Below are 23,942 nucleotides of genomic sequence, written 5' to 3'. Positions count from 1 at the left end.
CTTACAGGATTAGCCCTGTAAAGTGGGGAAAAACAAAAGGAGATTTCTTCCAATAATCGATTCTCTGAACTACCTAGAAAGTTACCAACCGGTTCTCCCGAATAGGTGCGAACTGGCTGAATCCCACCACTGGTATACAGTAACATAAGCAGAAGCTGATAAGAAGGCTTAATTCATAAGAAATGATTTCTAGCAGTATATTATATCAGAAGCAAAGCAGCAAATATTGGTTTGATTACTATGCTCCTTCAGTAGCCATTATGTACTTTTCAGCCATTTTGATATCAGAAGCAAAACAGCAAATATTGGTTTGATTACTATGCTCCTTCAGTAGCCGTCATGTACTTTTCAGCCATTTTGATGGTTTGAATGTTTTTTTCCCCCTCCTAAAGGTGCTCATGCAAAGCTTAATGATAGATGAGGCTCATAAAGCTGCTTTATTATTGCTCTGCTATTTAAGGTATCAGCTGTGGGTGCTATAAGAAACACAGGAAATGGAAAATGGCAGACCTCTTATTTCCTGCTTATACCAGATCTGAGATATTGCTTGTTTTACTGGTAATACAGTAAGCAACTGTAAAGGAGAGGTTCTAGTAACTTTGAAAGCACATGATACTCTACTTACTTTGTGGGTATATATTCTTCTTCTTTCCGCCTTTGGGCATACTACAGCCTTGCCAATGATTTCATGTACAAAAACAAAGGCCCGTATTTTCTTTCCAATTCTTCATTGCCATTTCTTAAAAAAAAGATTCAGGTTTCATAATATACTATTAGACCCTATACCAGTGTTTCTCAACCTTGGCAACTTGAAGATGGCTGGACATCAACTCCCAGAATTCCCCAGCCAGCATTCGCTGGCTGGGGAATTCTGGGAGTTGAAGTCCAGCCATCTTCAAGTTGCCAAGGTTGAGAAACACTGCCCTATACTATTTCAGACAAGTGGCTGTCCAGTCTCTTCTTAAAAGCCTCCAGTGATGGAGCACCTACAACTTCTGGAGGCAAGCTGTTCCACTGTTAATTGTGCTCGCTGTTAGGAAATTTCTCCTTAATTCCAAGTTGCTTCTCTCCTTGATTCGTTTCCATCCATCATTACTTTTCTTGCCTTCTGGTGCTTTGGAAAATAAGTTGACCTCCTTTTCTTTGTGACAGTTTCTCAAATACTGAAATACTCCTTTCATGTCACCCCTAATCCTTCTTTTCTCTAGACTAACCATACCCAAATCTTGCAACCATTCTTCATATGTTTTAGTCTACATTTAATCATCTTAAATGCTCTTCTCTGCACTTTTTCCAAAGTCTCACTACCTTTTTTGTAACATGATAACCAAAACTGGATGCAGTTTGTCTCGTTTTATATCTATTCCAAACTCCAAATATGCCCCGTCTAACCAGAGGATTCTAAAGTGCTACATTAACTTTCGATTTTTTTGCAAATCACAGTGTGAATCAAATCTCAGTTCACAATCTTAAAACTCCTATAGATTTGTGATCTGATCGTACCTCTAAGCACTTCCTTTACATCTTGTGTGCAAGAACAGTTAAAGTTGAAAACGTCAGACACACGTTATTGTGCAAGTTCTTTTTTCTTTCTTTCTGAGAATGTTTGCAGCTTGGAGCAGCTCAATTCTCCTTCCTCACTGTAACTGCATCAAATCAGGATTCCTGGAAAACATCTCAGCCTTAGAGTCTGAAATAGATCTGCTGGTCTGCTCTGGAGATTCTTCCTTTCATCGCCAGGTATGTCAGTAGTAAAGATAGAGTTGTTGCTTTGGTAATTGTTATTTAGAAAATACTCCTTGGGAGGAAAGCTATGGCAAATCTAGGCAGCATGCTAAAAAGCAGAGATGTCACCCTGCTAACAAAAGTGTGTATAGTCAAGGCGATGATTTTCCCAGTTGCAATGGATGGCTGTGAAAGTTGGACCATAGGAAAGGCCGAGCATCAAAGAATGGAGCCTTTGAACTATGGTGCTGGAGAAGACTCCCTTGGACTGCAAGGCGATCAAACCAGACAGTCCTAGAGGAGATCAACCCTGACTGCTCTTTAGAAAGCCAGATCCTAAAGATGAAACTCAAAGATTTTGGCCACCTAATGAGAAGGAAGGACTCACTGGAGAAGAGCCTCATGCTGGGAACGATGGGGGGCAAAAGAAGAAGGGGATGGCAGAGAAGGAGATGGCTGGATGGAATCACTGAAGCAGTAGGTGTGAGCTTAAATGGACTCCAAAGAATGGTAGAGGACAGGAAGGCCATGGAGGAACATTGTCCATGGGGTCGTGATGGGTCGGACACGACTTCACAACTAACAACAACAACCTTTTAAAAGATTTTCTCTCAAATTTTAAATTCCTTTTTTTATAGCTATTGTATTGTCTACCTGGTGTTTTGATTGGAAAAGAGAACCTCACAATAAAGATTGGTGTCAGCATTAATACGCATAGTTTTGGAACTGATATTAATCTTGCAGATCAATGACAAGACATCCATTTTTGTAGAAGAATGGAAAATTCATCAAGTTTTTCAAACACTTTAAGTATATTTTCAAGAGCTGCAACTGCCGGAAGCCCATAAATTTTATTTTCTTCCTATCAACTGTTAGCTGCTAATTTTTCACCAAGGTGGCGCAGTGGTTAAATGCAGCACTGCAGGCTACTGCTAGATCAGCAGGTCAGCGGTTCAAATCTCACCGGCTCAGGGTTGACTCAGCCTTCCATCCTTCCGAGGTGGGTAAAATGAGGACCCAGATTGTTGGGGGCAATATGCTGACTCTCTGTAAACCGCTTAGAGAGGCCTGAAAGGCCTATGAAGCGGTATATAAGTCTACTGCTATTGCTATTATTGCTATTCACAGAGGTTCACTCAGTTTTCTGAAAAATTCCTTTTTAATGGTTATTGTGTTTGATAGCGTGTCTTTTGATTGCATTTGGTCTTGGACTCTAACTATATTTGGATTGCTTGATGGACTGATTTTCAATTTGGTATTTCTTCTTTCTCCTTCCATGTTCTGTGACTTGATTTTTAAACATCTCCTTTGCGTAAAACGCCTACAAATGCTTTCTTGTTCCTGGTTTATAGCAAAATGTAAAGTAAGTTTTATTCTCTTTAACGTGGAAACCTATTCCTTTTGCTGAATAAATTCTTCTTTTTTGCTTCTTGGAAAAATAAGGATACAAATGACATTTAATCTCTATTGACAAAGGGTGAGTGGTTTGTTGTATAGCTGTCTGGATCCATCAATATCCCTCAGCAAAAAGCAGAAACAAAAAGAAAAAATAAATATAAGTTTCATTTCCACAGACGATGATGAACAATGTGACAAACATCCACTCTGGAATAATGGATGCTAAAGTGGAAAATTTAACATTCAATAATACCGAGGACAATTTCATTCTTGCCATACACTCCAAGGGCAGCATTTCTGAGCCTGTATGCCTGTTCTTTAATCATTTTAATCTGTATTTCTTATTAGAAAGGAATTGTCATCAGAGTTTTGCATTCCCAAATGAAGATGACTCCTTTCATCATCTATTATCCTCAATTTGGCTGTGGTCGACTCTCATGTTTGTGTCGGTCTCTGCAATTCGACACTTAACTTCTGAAAGTTCACTCATAGGAAAAAAAATAGAAAGGGTTTTTTTTGAAAGTTTTATTAATTTCATATATACATTCACAATTATATGATCTCATAACTGTTATTAATAATATGTATTTATAACAATTTTTCCCCTACAGTTGACAATATACTTGAAGATTGCTTTCTTACCATCCCATAACTCCATCTTATCTTACAACATTCCTACTTCTTCTTCCTTCCTTCCCTCCTTCCTTCCCTCCTTTCTTCTCTGCTACTCTCCTTCCTTCCCTCCTTCCTTCTCTCCCTCCTTCCCCCTTCCCTCCCCCTTTCTTCTCTCCTTCTCTCCTTCCCTCCTCCTTCCCTCCTTCCTTCCCTTGAGCCAAGGTGGCGCAGTGGTTAAATGCAGCACTGCAGGCTACTGCTAGATCAGCAGGTCAGCGGTTCAAATCTCACTGGCTCAGGGTTGACTCAGCCTTCCATCCTTCCGAGGTGGGTAAAATGAGGACCCAGATTGTTGGGGGCAATATGCTGACTCTCTGTAAACCGCTTAGAGAGGCCTGAAAGGCCTATGAAGCGGTATATAAGTCTACTGCTATTGCTATTGCTATTGCTATTCCCTCCTTTCTTCTCTCCTCCTCTCCTTCCCTCCTCCTTCCCTCCTTCCTTCCCTCCTTTCTTCTCTCCTCCTCTCCTTCCTTTCCCCCTTCCTTTCCTCCTTCCTTCCCCCCTTCCTTAAAAAAAAATAGAAAGTTAGTATGTGTACACTGCGCCAGTGAATTTCTTCTGACAATCATCTCCATTGACCGGTGTTTGGCTGTCTTCTTCCCAATTTGGGCACAGATGCCACCAACCACTATACTTGTCTACTGTACTCTATGCCTTTACATGGATAGCCTCTATTTTCCTCCGTGCAATTCATTACCCTCTGATTTTGGTTATAGGTCTTTGAAAGTTTCTCCAATACTTCCTTATTCTCATATTTACCTCATTTTGCATCTCAAGGCCAGACTGGTGGTTTCCGGTCTAGCCTTCTTCCTGAAAGGCTACAGACAATCACAAGTGAAAAGGTGAGAAAAGCTTCTGGTGGCCATTTTGTTTACCCATGTTTTCTTCCTCAGCTTTTCTATTCCACTAAGTGCCATTTATCTGATCAGCATTCTTTCCAATACTGTATATTTCGATTGTATTACCTATAGCTATTTATGGGCCTGTCTAAACCGCAGTGTTAACCCACTGATCTATTTTCTGCTGGGGAGAAGGAAATGGCATCATTTTATGTAGAACCTAAAAATAAGCTTCCAAGGAGGAAGAAGAGAGGAACTAGAAGTCCAGAAATATGCTGTTTGTCAGCGTACCAAGTATCATGTAGAATTAAATCAGAATCCAAGGCAAAACGATCCTTAAAGTTCCAATTTAATAAATCAGACATCTTGGCATTATGCTATGATATCCCAATACTGGAAATGACATCAGAATTCCACCCAGTTAAAAGTTCATGATTTCTGTCCCCACACTCACAATCCATCACATGGTCCCATCTTCTTCTTCCACGCTGGCATCCATGCCCAGCTGCTTCCGGTCAGGTGTACTAGTGCAGAGACAAAAGACGACCTTGGCTTCTAGAAAAGAATGATAACAATACATTCCACAATCCTACTCCTGTCTATTCCCCCCTCCCATCAACTATACTAAAGAAACAGCATAACGAAATAAGAGAAAGTGTGGCAGGCCAAAATTCTAAAAGGAATATAATTGCAGGCCTGACACTGTTCTCACAAGAGTGAAAAACTTTCATTTTTCTATAGCTTTCTGCCCAGCATTTATGATATGATATGATAAGTTTATTTATAGGCCTCCCTTTTCCCTGAGGGGACTCAGGGCGGCTTACAACTTATGGGGTAGGGAATACACAGAATGACATATAAAACAATACATAATTAAAAATAGAAGCAACATTCATCATTCGGGTGGGGACGGATTATAATCTTTAACCCCAGGCCTGACGGGATAGCCAGATCTTGAGGGCTGTGCGGAAGGTCTGGAGGGTGGTGAGGGTATGAATCTCCATGGGGAGATCGTTCCAAAAGGTTGGAGCTACTACTGAAAAGGCTCTCCTCCGCGTAGTTGCCAGTCGACACTGACTGGTGGATGGAACTCGGAGGAGGCCTAATCTGTGTGATCTAATAGGTCGCGAGGAGGTAATTGGCAGGAGGCGGTCTCTCAAGTACCCATTATGTTACATTCAGACAACCCTGTTGTGGCTAATGCAGAATAAGAAGATATTTAGTGCCAAGGAAATTAAGAAATTAGTCTGCCATTTTTTTTCAACCATAACCAAATGTCTGGTTTCCAAGACATTTCAAAGAGATTCCATTCAGATGACGATGAAATACCACAATTTTTCCTCATTTTTTAAAAAAGTTCCTTTTTAATAGTTATTATTGTCAGCCTCTATGTCACTTGCTTGCTATTGGCTGCCATAGTAATGGGGAAAGAGCGGGTTTTGGTATTTGGGAGGATAATCGAGCTGGAGGTGATATCTTGGGACAGGGAAGGAGTCTTGTTCTCACCATCTTCTGTGCATGCTGAATGCTCTTGTTCAGGTTTGGTCAAGGTCAACCATCTCTGCCAACCAGATGGATGAAGCCAACTGAAGATGCACCCTACATGACACCCTTTTTTTTTTCAAAATATACTTTTTTTTATTTTCCATTTTCATAACATATAATCACATGTATACTATTACATAGCCAATATCATATTCTATTAAGTAGTAATTACATCAGTTCCTCTTGCCATCAACGCCCAGAAAGATAAAAACCCATTATTAGCTCTTCTGCTCTCCATACACCTCTTTCTTCTACCTCTCTCCTACCTCCTTTCTTCCCTCCATCATCCTTTTCTACTCTACTTCCCCTTCCTTTCTCCTCCTCCTCTCTCTTCATTCCAGTCCTCCTTATCCTCCTCATCTTCCCCCCTTACCCTCTCTCCTATCCCTCTCTTCCTCTCTTTCTTCTCTCCTCTGCTTCCCACTCTTCCTCTCATTCACTTGCTGTATTTCAGCTTCTGAGCAAACTCCATTCTATGTTGATGGTATTTATGCTTCCATATCAATATACTTAGCATATCTTAGTTTTAAAGAAAAAATAAGAGAAGACAGTATACATGTGCAATCATATTACTTTAAAATCTAACACACCTCGTCAAGCCTAATATACATCCCACCCTCCCCCCTCCACCCCAACCCCCCGACTCCCCCCCAACTTCCCAGCACCCATACACAGTATAAATCTTTAACAAAAACAGTCTAAGATATATTTGAGAAAAGAATAGAAAATTGATAACATCTTTAAATTGAACTTAGCTCCTCCTTGCTAGGCTAACTTTAAACAATTTATATCATTCCTGATCTTAATCATAAACTATTCCCTTGGGGTCTGGAGATTGGGCATTCAGCTTGGGGTCATAGGGGGAAAGGATTTGAATAAACATTTGATATGTACAATTTCGCCCCTTTAGCCTCAGAACTTGCTTTACTTCCGTTGAGCTGAGGTGGCGCAGTGGTTAAATGCAGCACTGCAGGCTAATTCAGCTGACTGCAGTTCTGCAGTTCGGCTGTTCAAATCTCACCGGCTCAGGGTTGACTCAGCCTTCCATCCTTCCAAGGTGGGTAAAATGAGGACCCGGATTGTTGTTGGGGGTGATATGCTGACTCTGTAAACCGCTTAGAGAGGGCTGAAAGCCCTATGAAGCGGTATATAAGTCTAACTGCTATTGCTATTGCTATTGCTTTCACTTCATATTCAGTAAAAGTTCCTTTTCTCTAAAATAACGAAGTTGAGGATTTCCTTTCTTGAATTTTGAAGGAGGCACGTCTGACAATTATATTGTGTTGATGGTCTTTCAATTGTGTTTGGTCTTCAGCTGTAAATTTTGATTGGTTGTTTGAGGGCTGGGAGGGATTACACTTGTTTTGTGCAGATGGCAAACCAACAATGATTTTGAATTAGAATCCAGGAACACAATTCCCTATGACAATCACAAGAACAGTCAATAGCAGTTATAGCAATAGCAGTTAGACTTATATACCGCTTCATAGGGCTTTCAGCCCTCTCTAAGCGGTTTACAGAGTCAGCATGTCGCCCCCACAGTCTGGGTCCTCATTTCACCCACCTCGGAAGGATGGAAGGCTGAGTCAACCTTGAGCCGGTGAGATTTGAACAGCCGAACTGCAGATAGCAGTCAGCTGAAGTGGCCTGCAGTACTGCACCCTAACCACTGCGCCACCTCGGCTCAAGAGAGAAGAAAGTTATGGATAAAGTATAAATACGGTGTATAGAGAGCAGAAGTATGGAGAGCCAATAATGGTTCTTGGGGGTTGATGGTAAGACAAATTGACATAAATATTTAATAATACAAAATAGTGTTGGTTACTTAACAGTATACATGTGGTTATTTGCATGAAAATGAAAAAAAATGAAGAAAACTTTATTAAAAAATGTATTTCCCCTTAAATTGCAGTGTCCTCGGCTGTCCCCCTTAAATTTGATCTGGATTTATCCAAACAGACAAACAACAATTTTTGCACAATGGAAGAAGAAAATATTTCCCTAGGAGGTAGGAACAATATGTAAACTATATTATATATCATCTTCCTTTCCTTTCTGGGTGCAGCTGATGAAGAAATCTCAAGTGTTCATAATACTTCATAAGCTTATTCCAAAATTCAAATTCTACAATGTGATCATGAGTCCCTGTTGTTCCCCCACCTCCTGAGATTGGAAAGGAGGGGACACACACTGGCATCTTAAAAGCATTCTGTGTGTGCATTCACAAAATGGCTTCCAAGGGAATTATTCGTTAACTAAATCTTATGGAGAATTTAGAAATATGGACACATTGATACCTGCCACTTCCTGCAGGCAGAGGTGGGTTCCTACCAGTTCGCACTTATCCGGTAGAACCGGTTCGTCAAATCTACCGAACTGATTAGAAGAGGTTCCACCAGTGGACCCAGAAAGCAGGAGTAGTCTTCTCCCACTCCCCACACCTACAGAAGAGGTTCCAAATTTTTTTGAAACCCACCACTGGTCCTTGGATATGATTATTCTACACTATCATGCTCATATTTATAAAACTCAGGGCCTCTGTGAAAGGTAAGGATGACTACTGCGTTTGTGGTGCAATCAGAACATTACGTGTGTTGAAGTTGTTTTAACGCAAACCAAAGATGCCTTCTTTTAAAAAACAAGTTTACATCATATTCTTATGCATGCCAGGGCTGTGTGTGAGGTAATTTAAGGTGGTTCTGACAAGTGTTGTCGGCATCTTCATATCCGGTCACATGGGCGGCAAGCCACTCCCATCCAGTCACATGGGCAGCAAGCCATTCCCATCCGATCACGTGGGCAACAAGCCACTCCCACAAAGGAGGCCACACCCACAGAGTAGGTTCGAACAATTTTGAAACCCACCACTGCCTGCAGGCAACATCATTCTAGAAGGGCAAAAGAGATGAAGTCAACCTCTATGTTCTTCAAGAGAACATTAAGAACAAGAAATGTGGTTGGAGATCCAGAAGCATTCTGGAAATGAAGGAAAAATAAGTGTGGGAAAAAGAGTTTCCTTTTCAAAATGAGCATTTTTGAATTAATTAAGTTAAATGCCATATTTTCAGAGTACAAGATGCACTCCCCCCACCTAAAAGAGGGTGAAAATGTGGGCACTGCTTATACACTGAATGTAGCCATACATGCAAGGCATGGAGGAGGCAATGGTCTGTGGCAATCCATTCAGCCTGGAACAGCTGATTGGGGGTATTCCAGGAGGCCAATCCACCTGCCAATCAGCTGCTCATGCTGAATTAGACGGCAATAATGTGCTGAAGCTGACCTGGCTGTTTGTAATTTGCTGTAAGGACGTGTCTTGCAACATTCAGAAAGAACACACAAGTAACTGTTTCAGCAGGATTCAATAACTTCTCTATATAATATAATATAACACATTAAGTAAATATACAACACCAAAAGCAGGTTTTCCAACATGGTATTTCAGCAGAGGAGATAAGTTTCTCTTTCAGTTTTACTTTCAGATATCAGCACAGCATACAGCTTTAGTACAGAACAAGCCAGGCCCAGGCTCCTTTCTGTCTCCTTCCTTGTTCCTCACACAGCAAATACTGTTTGTTTCCAAACAACCCTCAACTCTCTCACACACTGACAGGATGCTAGACAGACGAATACCATGGTTGCTGGTAGGCAGAGGCAGAATGTTTTTTTTTTCTTGTTTTCCTCTCCAAAAACTAAGGTGAGTTTTATACTCTGGTGCATCTTATAGTCTGAAAATTCCTGGTAATTTCTGGGCCTCTTAGAGAGGACCATAAGAACTGAGTATTGCTAATGACTATCTGGGCAACCACAACAAGAAGAAAAAAAACATTGGGAATTATTTAATTTATGTATACACAGACTCCCATTCAGAAAGACACTGAATGTATGGAAGAACTTTTTAAAACACATTAGCATTTTTGCTGCCTGCTGTTATTGATTGTAATCTTGACTTACTATAATTTCTTCCTTAGATGATGATGACTATAGTGGAAGTGGTGCCTTCTATAATATTACACCTATATCCTTCAATGAGTAAGTATATTATGATAGAAAACATTTTTTTGCAGGAATGGAGTAAGCCTCCTATCTATCTATCTATCTATCTATCTATCTATCTATCTATCTATCTATCTATCTATCTATCAACTATCTATGGCTGTGTGTGTGTGTGTGTTCCATTATAACTCTGGAACACCTCAAGCAATTTCAACAAAACTTGGTACACAGATGGCTTTCTCTCTGGAACCAAATACTGTGGGGGTAAGACACCCCTAACACCTCTCTGGGTATGTGTTCTGTTAAAATACAGCCTGTTGTGCCTTAAAATGGATTCTACCGTACTACCGTAAAATGGATTCTATTGTGCAGCGCAGTGGAGTTGCCATGGTAATGGCTTCACAGTACTCCACAAGGGAGCTCCCTCTGGTAAGGAGGAAAATCCAACATTAGAAATTACATTTGGGCCAAGATCATTTTTGAGGACAAATGTATGGATTAAGATAAATAAATACCCAGGCAATGCCAGGTTATCAGTTAGTGGTTTCATAAAATTCTACAAGGAAAATTGCTCCCCTGCTCTGCCCATTGTGTTGCTCAAATGGGAGCACTTTGTGAAGGATGGATGTTGTTCAACTCAGCTTGCTCTTAACCCATTTTTGGTGAAAGTACAGGCCCATTAGATTTCCAAAACAGCCAATGAGGACTTTTGGATTCCATGCAGGGGGCAAACAAAGGACAACATTTCCCGGAGAGACGGTCTTCACCATTTGACTATTAACACGTCATGGACAGCTTAATGTGATAGAGTCTGCCAGTGGCCTATGGAGCTGGCAGCAGAGTCAGACAGTGAGAAGGTTGGGGAGGAGCATGGGCCAGTCCTGGAGTCTGAGGAAGGCTCTGATGAGGACTCTGCATCAGAGGCAGAGAGGAGGGCAGGACCATCTGGGAGTTATGTGCTCCCTCAGGAGCCTCCAGAGTCTGACATCAGCGAGGCAGAGGAACAGGGGGAGTCTGTTCCCAGTGGATCAAGTATAGAGCTTCCATAAAACAAGAACAGTTAAGACAAAAGGGATGACTCAAGAGTAAGGCTTGGAGATGATTGGCTCCTCTCATAAGAAATAAAGGATGAGCAAAGGCACGTGAGCCTTTGCAGGAAGCAACTTTGTTCGTTCTGGTTGGTTTAATCTCTGAAGCTCTGTTTTGACTCTGTGCTCCATTTGGACTTGCAAAGCTAATCGGCAATTAGGTCTTCAAGCAGAGTTTCAAAGGAGACAAAGGTGGGTGTTTATCAGCCTTATCCCGAAAGACTTCGGCAGCCTACTGTGTCTTAGGCTATGTCAATTTTTTTGCTTCAAACATTTCTAAAATATCAGAAATTCACTCTTCTTCATAGGATCAATTGCTTGATAATTTAACACAAAACCTATCCAATGATGTGAATATCTGAGCAGTTCGCAGATTTTTGAGACAAGGGTTGATTCTGTTTTCATCTCTTTCTGTTAACAGGCGTGATGTCTGGGCTAAATATTTTGGAATGACTCCTGTGCTCGATTTAACAAGCAACCTTATCAACGGCTTCTTTGCAGTTATCTGTATTTTAGGCCTGGTGGGAAATGGAAGGACAATTTACCTCCTGGCCTTTTCCATTAAGAGGAATCCTTTCACCACTTTCATCCTGAACCTCTCCATCGCTGATTTTGGAGTCCTCACATCCTTTATTGTTGCAGCTGTTGTTGTGGCTGTTTTAACTCTGCATGGAATCACTCATCTTTCATTTGCCTTTTTCTTCTTATTACTTGAGCTCTTTTTCTTCACCTATTCTGCTAGCCGGCTTCTGCTGACGGCCATTAGCCTGGACAGGTGCGTGGCTGTCCTTTTCCCACACTGGCATCGCTCCCATCGTCCTCCATACTTTCCCACCCTTCTTTGTCTCCTCACATGGAATCTCTCCTTCTTTCTCTCTGCGGTGCACTTCATTCTGTACCAGACTGCCAACTTTGGAATTTCGCTTTTCTTTTTTCAGATTATTGTGAATGGCTTACTTTGTACGCCTCTCATGGCTGTGTCCACTTTGACCCTCTGGATTTGTATGAGGTCTAAACCTGAACACAATCAAAGGAAACTTCTCACCGCTATCTTGCTGGCTCTTCTCTTCTTCCTGCTTTTTTCTCTCCCAATGGATGTCTTTTATGTCATTGAATATTTTGGTTCCTATAATCCCCTCCTCATGACCGTTGGGATAGGATGTGTGGCTCTCAATAGCAGCATCAACCCACTCCTTTATTTCTTAGTCGGGAGGAAAAAGAGGGGGAAAGACCAGCCCAGAGCATCTTACAAGGTGGCTCTCCAAAGAGTCTTCAAAGATGAGAAGGACAGCCCAGAAGATCCGAAAACTATGGAGGAAGACCAGTTGTGAAGACTCACTGTCCCTTGTGAGGAGTCACTGGCATTGTGTAGTCATTTTTTAAAGTCCTAAATGATATGCGGACTCAATAAGAACCTACAGAATGGATGGAATTTGCCAATCCTAATATAGCTAATCACCAAACAATGTAAACAGGAAATATTGCTTCATGTGTAATTTTTAAAGTGAAGATGCTGGACAGAAAAATGTCTTAATACAAATCATCATTAACAACTGTAGGAATCATTCTTACCAAATGACATTTTTTTTTAAAATCAGTAATTTTCATCATTTCTTGTTTCCCGAGCTTTTGTCCCTAAAGCACTTGGTGGAAGAATGTAGGGGTTCCCAAACAAGATGCAAATTTATATGTGTAATGAAAGAAATTGTAAGGGGGGGGGACATGTGCTGAAATAAATAATGACATTTTTGATCCTTAACCCTTCAAGCATACTCTCATATTATATTTTATAATAACAGTTCATTATTAATAAATATTATTTGTTGCTTCCTTTTTTTACATTTCTTTAAAGATATGTAGGTTCTAAGATTATATGACTTCCTTCCTGCAACTCTTTTATAAACATTTCAAGTCCTTATCTCTAGCTGGCACAAACCCCAACAGTAATCATCCAATGTACACTACATAAACATGACAAAATCAATCATTAAATACAACAGTATGCATATACCTGCATATACAATACAGAGAAACAACACAGACTAGTTCACATATGTACATGTACAGAGAGAGAGAAACAAATCTTGTGAGTTTACCAGATGGATGGCCTAGGGAGCATGACTGTTATAAAATCTGGTAGTCCAGCTAGAGATACTTCAAAACCTCCCACCCACCACAGCAGGGAGCAACAGAAACAGACCATGAAGGCCGATGTGTGGGGGTGGAGGGGATGGTGTCTCTAACAATGCTTTAAGCTTTAAGCACATAGCGCTTATAAGCAGTATCCTGAAAAATGGGAAGCGAGCTTCCTATAATGTTCTCTGCTGTCCTCACCACTCTCTGTATGGACTTTCCATCTGAGGCACTGCAGCCGCCAAACCAAACCAAACGCTCTCAAGCGTGCCTTTGTAAAACGTGGCCAGAATAGAAGGAGAAAGATATGCTCCCCTTGTTATTGTAGATGCCTTCTCTGATTTGAGTAAGATGACTGTCCTGGAGTCTAAGACAACCAGAAATTCCTCCTTATATTCCATATTATCTTTTTCATAATGTCTTTGAGGCCTCCGGAATTCTCAGAGGTTTCATTTCTCCTCTGGGTTCCATTGAACTTTGGAGCAAACTTTGTTGGCTAGGACTTTATCAAAACTGAAAGTGAGAGTTCAGAGGTGGAAAAACAAGTAACGGAGCTTAAAAATATCCTTGATTTGATTACAACTCTGTCCTTGGGATGGGTAGGAGAATCTGCAAGATGGAGGATGCAGTGCTCCACACATACACACTTGAATTTCTGGCATTGTTTATTCACCAAGGGAACCAAAACACTACATTAACTTTTCTTTTCTTATAAATCAACATGTGACTCAAACCTCAGTCAGAGGTGGCATTTGCCGGTTCTCTGAACTACACAAAATTTCTGCTACTGGTTTTCCAGAACCTGTCAGAACCTGCCGGATTTCACCCCTGGTTGCTACCAGTTCACGTGAACCAGTAGTGGAAATTATGACTGGGTCACTGAACCGGTAGGGAAACCAGGCTGGCCATGCTCCCGAACCGGTTCCCTGGTCACCCATGCCATTGCCAGCATGCATTTTTAGTCATTTTATAATGTTCTGCACATGGTCAGAACAATTTACAGACAATTGTGCATGTACAAGCAACGAGGGCACGAAGCGAACCAGCAGTAATGCCAGCAGCGACCCACCCCTGGGCCCCATCCAACAATCTATCTATCTATCTATCTATCTATCTATCTATCTATCTATCTATCTATCTATCTATCTATCTATCTATCTATCTATCTATCTATCTATCTATCTCTATTTGGGAATAGAACCAGCAAGGGTATGGCTAGCTGTTGAGAGCTAAATAGCTTGAAATAGATCTATACTAGTCTCCCTTTATTTATTTATCAGCACAAATATAACAAATGTAACAAAAAGGCAACAGTAAAAAATATTGGGTTTCTGTCTGGATGGTCTCTTGTGACGAGCTGAAGGACAGAGAATGGAAGTGTGATCTTCCTCCCATATTTGGGCATACCAGTGGTTGTGACTTTAAATATCTATCTATCTATCTATCTATCTATCTATCTATCTATCTATCTATCTATCTATCTATCTATCTCTATCTCTATCTCTATCTCTATCTCTATCTCTATCTCTATCTCTATCTCTATCTCTATCTCTATCTATCTATCTATCTATCTATCTATCTATCTATCTATCTATCTATCTATATATATATATATATATATATATATATATATATATATATAACATATAGATAGATAGATATAGATAGATAGATAGATAGATAGATAGATAGAGAGAGAGATAGAGAGAGAGAGAGAGAGAGAGAGAGAGAGAGAGAGAGAGAGAGAGATAGAGATAGAGATAGATAGATAGATAGATAGATAGATAGATAGATAGATAGATAGATAGATAGATAGATAGATAGATAGATAGATAGATAGATAGATGATAGATAGATAGATAGATAGATGACGAAAGACCTGCAGCTCATGATCCTCCAGGGTATAATAGGATTATCTATTAGCAGAGCTCACTACATGGCACAACCAAGCCTCTTCAATGCATCACTCAGCAAGATTCAACCGAACCAGAGGTAGGTTGCTGCAGGTTCGTCCCGGTTCAGCCAAACTGATAGTGGCAGTTGCAGGAGGCTTCACCCACCCACCCGGATGCTTCTGCCCATGTGCGGAAGCATTATGCAAGAGAGAGAGAGCACAAGCGAAGAGGTAGTAAGCCGGTTAGCAACCCACCACTGAACCAAACCTATCTCAGACAACCTCACCTATAACCATAGCTCCCTGGGAGTCTGAGCCAATAGAATACATGCCCTTGAGACAGTAACAGGAAACTCAAGGGCAAGGCTCAAGGGAGGGTATAAATAATACTCACTCTCCACTCCATGTGGTCAGCTACCCAGAACCTAAAACCCTTGTAGTCCTGTTCATCATTAAACCATCTTTCCAATCAGCCTCCATGTTTCCAGTGTGTTTCTCCCCACTTGGAACTGAACCCAGATGGATATTTCTTCCAACACTGCAAACTTTTTAAATACTTTCTTTCCATTTTTAAAATTCACGGTTTGCACTTACGTTACTGCATTTCTGCTCTGTTGTATTGTGTTTTGGCTCAGACTGTAAATAAATGATGATTGCTTGATTAAAAGCCAGCATAAGGGTTATTATGTTTGTTTTGTTTGGACAAAGAAATTTGAATTCTCTAAAACCACAAATTCTTTCAGTCATTTTGACAATTAGGGAGGAAAAATTGAGTGTGCTTGCTTTTGATAATTGTATTTCTTCTTACATTACAGTGTCCCAAATTGTCCATCTTATCCAGAGATTGAACTTTTCTAAACAAGAAAACAACACTTTTTGCACAATGGGGCAGCAATTTAATTGTTCAGATTCACAAGGTATGAACAGTATGAAAATCATATTATATATAATTTCCTTTCCTTTGTGGATACTACTGATAACAAAAAAACCTCAAAGGTTCATAATGCTTTGTGTGGTTATTCCCAAATTGAAATTTTAGCACCAGATCATGAGTTCCTGTTGTCCCATCCATCCTGGGATTAAAACTATATTTACATTTTGAAGACATTCTATGAATGCATTCACAAAATGTCTCCTGAAAGGTTCCCCACCCCAAAAACAATAGCTGTCAGGCCTGACGCCATCTTTCCTGCTGGATCTTTGGCCTGCCACACTTTCTATTATTCTACTATGCATTTTCTATTGTGGGAAAATGGGAGGGGGGATTGTACAGAATTAGATGCTATGTAGACATAACAATATTCTTTTTAGAAAGCTAAGGTCATCCTTTGTCTTTGCACTTCTGCACCTGATCAGAACTGGATGGCAGTGGCAGTGGATGATTGGACCATGTATGGACTTGTGGGTGTGGATGCAAGATCTTGGACTTTCAACTGGTTGGGGAAAACCGGGAAGCTTTCAGATTCAGGTTTTCCCAGAGGTGCCAACATGGCTCTCCTAATAAATTGGAAGTTTGAGCAATATTTTGCCTCGGACTCTGATTTACTTTTGGATGCTATTTGGAACCCTGACATTAGCTGTCATGGGGAATGTAAGAATGCTAACATGGTGATATCTGCCACATTTCCTGTGTACAACAACATCCCAGGATTGTCCTCCAGAAGGACACAAGGGTTCAAGTCATCCTCCATGTACTTTAAGAGAACTTTAAGAAAAAAAATGTGATTGGAGGTCCAGAAACATTTCTGAAAATGAAGAAAAAACAAGGGTGGGAAGAAAAAAAAATCCCTTTCAGGATGAGTTTGTTTTATAATTAATTACCTGGTTAAATATTTATGTGGCAGGCATCTTAGAAAGCATCAGAAAAACTGATTATTCACCAGTGACTCTGTGGGGTGACCACTGGAAAAAGTTGTTGAGGATTATTTTATTAATCTATACACAGATATAGAGACATAAAAATAAAATTGTAACTATGGAAGATGTTTCTAAAATATATGTGCATTTTGACAATAACCATGATTTTCTGTAACTGAATCCTTAGATTACAAAGGCTCCCTCAATATCTGGCCAACCTACTATGAAATGTAAATATTTTTGGTGCAAAATATTTTCATTGTAAGAATGAAATTAGCCTTCTGTTGTTGCCCCCCAGTTGCCAGTGGAGCTTTCTCCTAGGTTGGCACTGTTATTCGCTGTCCCCACATTTTAGGGATGTGTCCTGTATAATCACAACATGTGAAGAATGAGACAGAAGTGCCCACCATATGAAATTCTATTTCAGCATTCAGGAATTTCTGCAAGAGAATGGAATGGAAAATAGAATAGAGTCGACTAGACTAGAATAGAGAATACAGAACAGAATAAAAAATACAGAATAGGACAGGACAGAACAGAAGAATAGAGTAGAGTAGAGTAGAGTAGAGTAGAGTAGAGTAGAGTAGAGTAGAGTAGAGTAGAGTAGAGTAGAGTAGAGTAGAGTAGAGTAGAGTAGAAAAGAAAAGAAAAGAAAAGAAAAGAAAAGAAAATACAGAATAGGATAGGACAGGACATGATGGGACAGGACAGGATAGAAGAATAGAGAAGAATTGTGTAGAATAGAATAGAATAGAATAGAATAGAATAGAATAGAATAGAATAGAATAGAATAGAATAGAATAGAATAGAATAGAATAGAATAGAATAGAATAGAATAGAATAGAATAGAATAGAATAGAATAGGACAAAACAGAACAGAAAATACAGAATAGGATAGGATACAACAGAAGAATAGAATAGAGTAGAGTAGAGTAGAGTAGAGTAGAGTAGAGTAGAGTAGAGTAGAGTAGAGTAGAGTAGAGTAGAGTAGAGTAGAGTAGAGTAGAGTAGAGTAGAGTAGAGCAGAACAGAACAGAACAGAAAATACAGGACAGGACAAGACAGGACAGGACAGACAGGACAGGACAGGACAGGACAGGACAGGACAGGACAGGACAGGGGAGTGGAGTGGAGTGGAGTGGAGTGGAGTGGAGTGGAGTGGAGTGGAGTGGAGTGGAGTGGAGTGGAGTGGAGTGGAGTAGAGTAGAGTAGAGTAGAGTAGAGTAGAGTAGAGTAGAGTAGAGTAGAGTAGAGTAGAACTTTATAGTCACTTTAAATGTTCACTAATTGGCAGACATTAAAAGGTAATTGCATTCAGCTCTCAAAAGATAATGAAGGACTGATTCTCTTTTTGTTTTGTTTTCCCCTGCTTACAGGAGTCACGACTGGACGGAATATTTCAGAACTACTCCTCTGCTTGATGTTTTAACGCGAAACCTCATTAATGGCTCCATTGCCATTATTTGTATTTTAGGCTTGATTGGAAATGGAGCCACAATTTATGTTTTGGTCTATTCCTTTAAAAGGAATCCTTTCACCACTTTCATCCTGAACCTCTCCATTGCTGATTTTGGGGCACTCACATCCTTTATTATTACAGCTATATTTGTGGCTGTTTTAACTCTCCCTGCAAAGACGAACCTTCTGGCAGTCTTTTTCATCGTATGTTTTGAGCTCTTCCTCTTCACCTATTCGTCCAGCCAGTTTCTGCTGACAGCCATCAGCCTGGACAGGTGCGTAGCTGTCCTCTTCCCTCTCTGGCATCGCTGCCATCGTCCTCCATATTTGCCCAGTCTTGTTTGTGGCCTCATCTGGATCCTCTCCTTCCTGCTCTCTGCGGTGCACTTCATTCTCAACCAGACTGGAAACTCTGAAAGTTCCCCTTTACTTTACCAGCTGATTATGAAATCAGGGTTTGTCACTCTCATGACAGTGGTGGGATTCAAATAATTTAACAACCAGTTCTTTGCCCTAATGACCAGCTGGGTAGGTGGGGCTTGGTGGTCATGTGATTGGGTGGGTGTGGCCAACTCAACATCACACACGTCGAGCGCTTCACTTTAGCTGTTACAGCTGTTAACCGGAGAGGCAGTTTCTGTAAGCAGGGCAATAAAGATGAGGCTAGAAACAACACCAGAATGTTTCCTTCCTGCCCTCCTTATAGGATTAGCTTGTAAAGTGGAAAAAAACGAAATGAGATTTCTTCCAACAACCAGTTCTCCGAACTGCTTAGAAAGTTAACAACCGGTTCCCCCAAGTAGGTGCAAACTGACTGAATCCCACCACTGTCTCATGAGTACATCATAAATGGATATCAACCTGGATCTTTGGTTGCTTGTCACTCTCTTCTTCTTCTTCCTTGAAGACTCTCTGGAGGCTAATGTTTAGGTTGTACATAGAATGATGTTCCTTCTTTCTCCCCAGCAAAAAATAGACCAGTGGGTTAACGCTACTGTTTAGGCAGGCACATAAGTAGCCATACTGAAATAAATTGAAATACTTTTCATTGGAAATCAGGTTGATGAGATAAATGATGGTTGTTGGCAATGAAAAGATGAGGAAGAAAAGCAGGGCCAGCAAGATGGCTTTGAGAAGCTTTCCTCGCCTCTTCATTCGAGATTTAAGGTACCCTTTGAGGAAGAGGGCCAGGCTGGAGACCACCATGAGTGGGACGCAAATGATAGTATATATAAACAGGTGGTAGAAATGGCGCATGTTTCGAAAGCCTTTGACCACAATCAGAGTGTAATGAATTGCGCAGACTGAAAAAGAGACAACCCACGCAACGGCACAGAGAATGGTGGAGAGGTATGGAGGCTGATGACATCGATGCCAAATTGGGAAGAAGACAGCCAAACACCGGTCAATGCTGATGATTGTCAGAAGAAATTGACCCGTGCAGAAAGTTCCTACTAAACATTCTATGATTTCTAGGTTGGAATTGTCCATAGTTATGTGCCAAATTGCTGAGATAAATAGGAATACGAGAGTCCCGCTGTCCGCCACAACCAAATTGAGGATATAGATGATGAAAGGAGTCCTCTTAATTTGAAAATGCAAAATGCGGATGACAATTCCATTTCCAATAATTCCTACAATGCAAATTAAAATGATTAAAGAATGGATGACTTTTTTCTGACAGTCAAATTGATAAATGTTGGCCTCTGAGGACATGTCATCCGTGCCATTGGGTAAAATATAATTGACTGTCCAATTTCCCATTTTAGAATCTGTTACTCCAGAAAAGATGGTTATCCTGTTGGTTGTCTTCTTCTATAGAAATGATTCTTGTTTTGTTTTGTTTGCTTGTTTCTGCTTCTTGCTGAGGGATATTGATGGATCCAGACAGCTAAAGAACAAGCCACTCACCCTTGTTTTAGTCAACAGCCATCAAACATCATTTGCATCTATTTTGATTTTTCCAAGAATCAGGGTGGAAGATGTGAGAAATTTCACAGGAACCTTCCTCTACTTGGATTATGCTTTTGAATATTTCCTCATATAAATACTTCTGATTTCTTCCCAAGAAGGCAACAGTGGTGATATCAGAAGATTCTCTTCCATCAGTTTTGAGCCATTCAAGGTCAGCTCATCATCTGACGCATAGAACTTCTTTGAGAGCTAATGAAGTTTTTGACTCCCAGAAAGGACTTGGCTCACCTCAGTGCTTTTCCGTACAAGCGAAGCAGAAGTGGTTCATGGAGGACAGTTTCCTTCATCACTTTGACAGACAAAAGCAGAAATGTTTGTCCATTTTGTGGGGAGTTTGTTTCCTCTGGTTCTTTGCAAGAACTGTGTAACATCAAAAGTGAAAAGAATACAATGTTCATATGATCACTCTGATAGCATACAACATACTTCAACATTACTCCAACTGGAATAACACAAGGGTTATCAATAGATACAAACTAAATGTAATCCGTTCTAATCTTGATTGCAGGAAAAATGATTTCTACAATAGGGTAGTAAATGTGTGGAACACCCTACTATATCCTGTTGGCACATACAGCCAAGCACCCCATAAATATTATGCATAGCACACATTCCATGAAAAAGATTTTCCCTGAAGATTAAAACTCTGGTCCCAATGACCAACCCAGACTGGATCCTGTAATTTTATTTTAGGATATGTATATTTGCCTTCATTCATAAGATAAAATATATCCAAGGAAGATTCTGAGGAATGGAAATGAGGAGCTTAGACTTGGGTCATGGGTGAGAAAGAAGTCCATAAGAGAACAGGACCAGAAAAGGACATTTTCATAGGCTTAAAATACAGGAGGATCTTGACAAAACTTGAACATTGGGAGCTATCTAACAAAATGAAATTTCCTGACAGTTAGTACAATTAATCAGTGGAACAAATTGCCTCCAGAAGTTGTGAATGCCCCAACACTGGAAGTCTTTAAGAAGATGTTGGATAGCCATTTGTCTGAAACAGCATAGGGTTTCCTACCTAGGCAGGGGGTTGGACTAGAAGACCTCCAAGGTCCCTTACAACTCTTTTATTCTATTCTATTCACAAACTCTGTGGCAAATTTCAGAGAAAAGGATTTTCTTGACAAATAGCCACACCTGCCTAGAACAGCAAGAGCAGAATTGTGGGTCATTACACATTAGGACTTGATAAGGGATGTTGGACTCTTGATGAAGCCTACAGATTGTCCCTCTGCTTATAATTTAGTGGTAGAAGATGTAAACACTCTAAGACACAATATACTGGATGCATCAGAAATCTCCTCACAATCTCTAAACAGATATGAGAACTTAGTTGGGTCGATTAGTGTTTCTATGGCAGGCAGTTTGGCATGACGATAAGGTGGTTGGTTATGTTGGTTAGGACTTTCAGTGTTCAAGAAGTACACCCTGAAATGGTTTATCTCCCCCACCCATATATTTATCTGATTTTGTTTCCTTCTGTGGTGTCATTTTTGATGAATACTTTTCTAAGAAATCATGCTCTCAAATAATCACAATCTAGAAAGTTTCTGAGACTCATCCTGAACTGAGAATGAGTTCTTTTCATATAGCAGATATCATAATGAATATTCAACCTTACCGTACCTGGTGATAATGTGGAAGAATCCCTGGTGTAAGTCAACAGGTCTCTTTGAGAAGCCAAAGACATCCAGAAAATGAGATGTCTTTGTTTGTAATCATCTAGCCGTGTTGAAAAGCGGAATTTATCCAACAAAGGGAACAGAAAGGAGGAACTTGCTTTACATTTTGCTCTGAACCAGAAAAATAAAAGTGTTTCTACAGGTAAAGCAAGTATTTAAAGTGAATCATAATTTGGAAGGGGGAACAAGATAGATTGATTTTCAATTTGTTATTTCTTGTTTTCTTCTTCCAAGTTACGATTCAGTTTTTCAACTTCTCCTTTCCACAGAATTTTAGAACTACTTTCTTATTCCTGGTTTATAGCAAAATGTCAAGTAAGTTCCTCTTTTACTCAAAGGGGCTCATTGGGAAGAACAAGTTAGAGACGAAATCTGATGGAAGTTGCGGCAGACAGTAACAAGAAACTAAGATCTGGGAGGGGGAGGGGGGCTCCCTGGAGGCATCCCGCAGGGAGAAGGGAATAAATAGGGAAAGGAGAAGGGGAGGGGGAAAGGCTAGGTAAAGAAGAAAAGGAAAAGGGAAGGAAAGAAGAAAAATGGAAAGAAGATAAAGGGGAATAGGAGGAAAGAAGAAAAATGAGGAAAGAAAAGAAACGAAGATAGGGGGGGGGAAAGAAGGAAAGAGAAGGAAAGAAAAAAGAACAAATAAGGAAATTAGGGGGAAACCAGGTTCAGTGTCTTCCATAAATACATTGGTTAAGTTTTAACTGATCTGATAAAAAGATCTGGGAAAATACCAGAATAGGCAGCATTAAGGGGAGGGAGGGAGAGTGGGAGGGATCACAGGGCACCCAAAACAACAATATCCAGGCCATATGTAAGAGCTGAAGTGGCACAGTGGTTAAATGCAACACTGCAAGCTACTTCGATTCACTGCAGTTCAGCAGCTCGGCTGTTCAAATCTCAATGGCTCAGGGTTGACTCAGCCTTCCATCCTTCCGAGGTGGGTAAAATAAGGATCCAGATTGTTGTTGGGGGCAATATGCTGACTCTGCAAACCGCTTAGAGAGCGGTGTATAAGTCTAACTGCTATTGCTATATGTCCTTTTCTAAACCCTGTGATGGAAATCACTCTTCATATCCTGAGAGTTATAATTCATTTCTCTTCCGGCATTTTTTTCTTAAGCCCTTTCATTTACACACACACAAAACACGGTTTTTTCTCAACTCCATTGGTTTCTTTCAATCATTTCCCTTCACCCACTATTCCAACTAAATTAAGACAGGCAACTATAAACACATCTTGATGTCATCATACAAAACAATGTTGTTTAAGTCACACAAATCACATAATTCTATGTTTGCGCCATGACATCACTAGCTTTCTATATGATCCAGGAAACTACAGACATAGCAGCCTGACCTCAATACCAGGGAAGATTTTGGGAAAGATAATATAGCAGCAAATCAGCAAACATCTAGAAAGAAACAAAGTAATAACCAAAAGCCAATATGGGTTTGTCAAAAACAGATTATGCCAGACGAATCTTATTGCATTCTTTGACAAAGGGACCAAATTAGTGGACCAGAGGAATGCTGTGGGTATATGCTGTGGGTATAATTTACTTGGACAAAGACATTTGATAAGGTAGATCAACCAACTGTTTGAAAAATGTGGGTTAGACCGCATCACCATAAGATGGATTTGTAACTGGCTGACCCACCACAG

The 23,942-nt window shown here is 40.3% G+C and overlaps 2 protein-coding genes across 2 annotated transcripts; one reads left to right on the top strand and one right to left on the bottom strand.

Moving 5' to 3' along the window:
- The first annotated feature begins 1,608 nt into the window (after positions 1-1,608).
- LOC106554729 (proto-oncogene Mas) lies at positions 1,609-12,892 on the top strand. Its single transcript, XM_087703827.1, has 4 exons — positions 1,609-1,740; positions 8,098-8,193; positions 10,157-10,217; positions 11,691-12,892. The coding sequence occupies exons 2-4, from the start codon at positions 8,166-8,168 to the stop codon at positions 12,598-12,600; spliced, it is 999 nt and encodes a 332-aa protein (XP_087559953.1). The 5' UTR covers positions 1,609-1,740; positions 8,098-8,165; the 3' UTR covers positions 12,601-12,892.
- Positions 12,893-19,454: 6,562 nt separating this feature from the next.
- LOC148049093 (proto-oncogene Mas-like) lies at positions 19,455-20,393 on the bottom strand. The gene has a single exon (XM_087703826.1). The coding sequence runs from the start codon at positions 20,373-20,375 to the stop codon at positions 19,455-19,457; it is 921 nt and encodes a 306-aa protein (XP_087559952.1). The 5' UTR covers positions 20,376-20,393.
- Between the last annotated feature and the right edge of the window lie 3,549 nt (positions 20,394-23,942).

This window comes from Thamnophis sirtalis, unplaced genomic scaffold (genome assembly GCF_051295495.1).
Source record: "Thamnophis sirtalis isolate CommonGarterSnake01/CBP01778 unplaced genomic scaffold, rThaSir2_p1.2 scaffold_2, whole genome shotgun sequence".
NCBI lineage: Eukaryota > Metazoa > Chordata > Lepidosauria > Squamata > Natricidae > Thamnophis > Thamnophis sirtalis.
The sequence above is the reverse complement of the archived record's forward strand: the minus strand, read 5'-3'. Positions and strand labels throughout refer to the sequence as shown.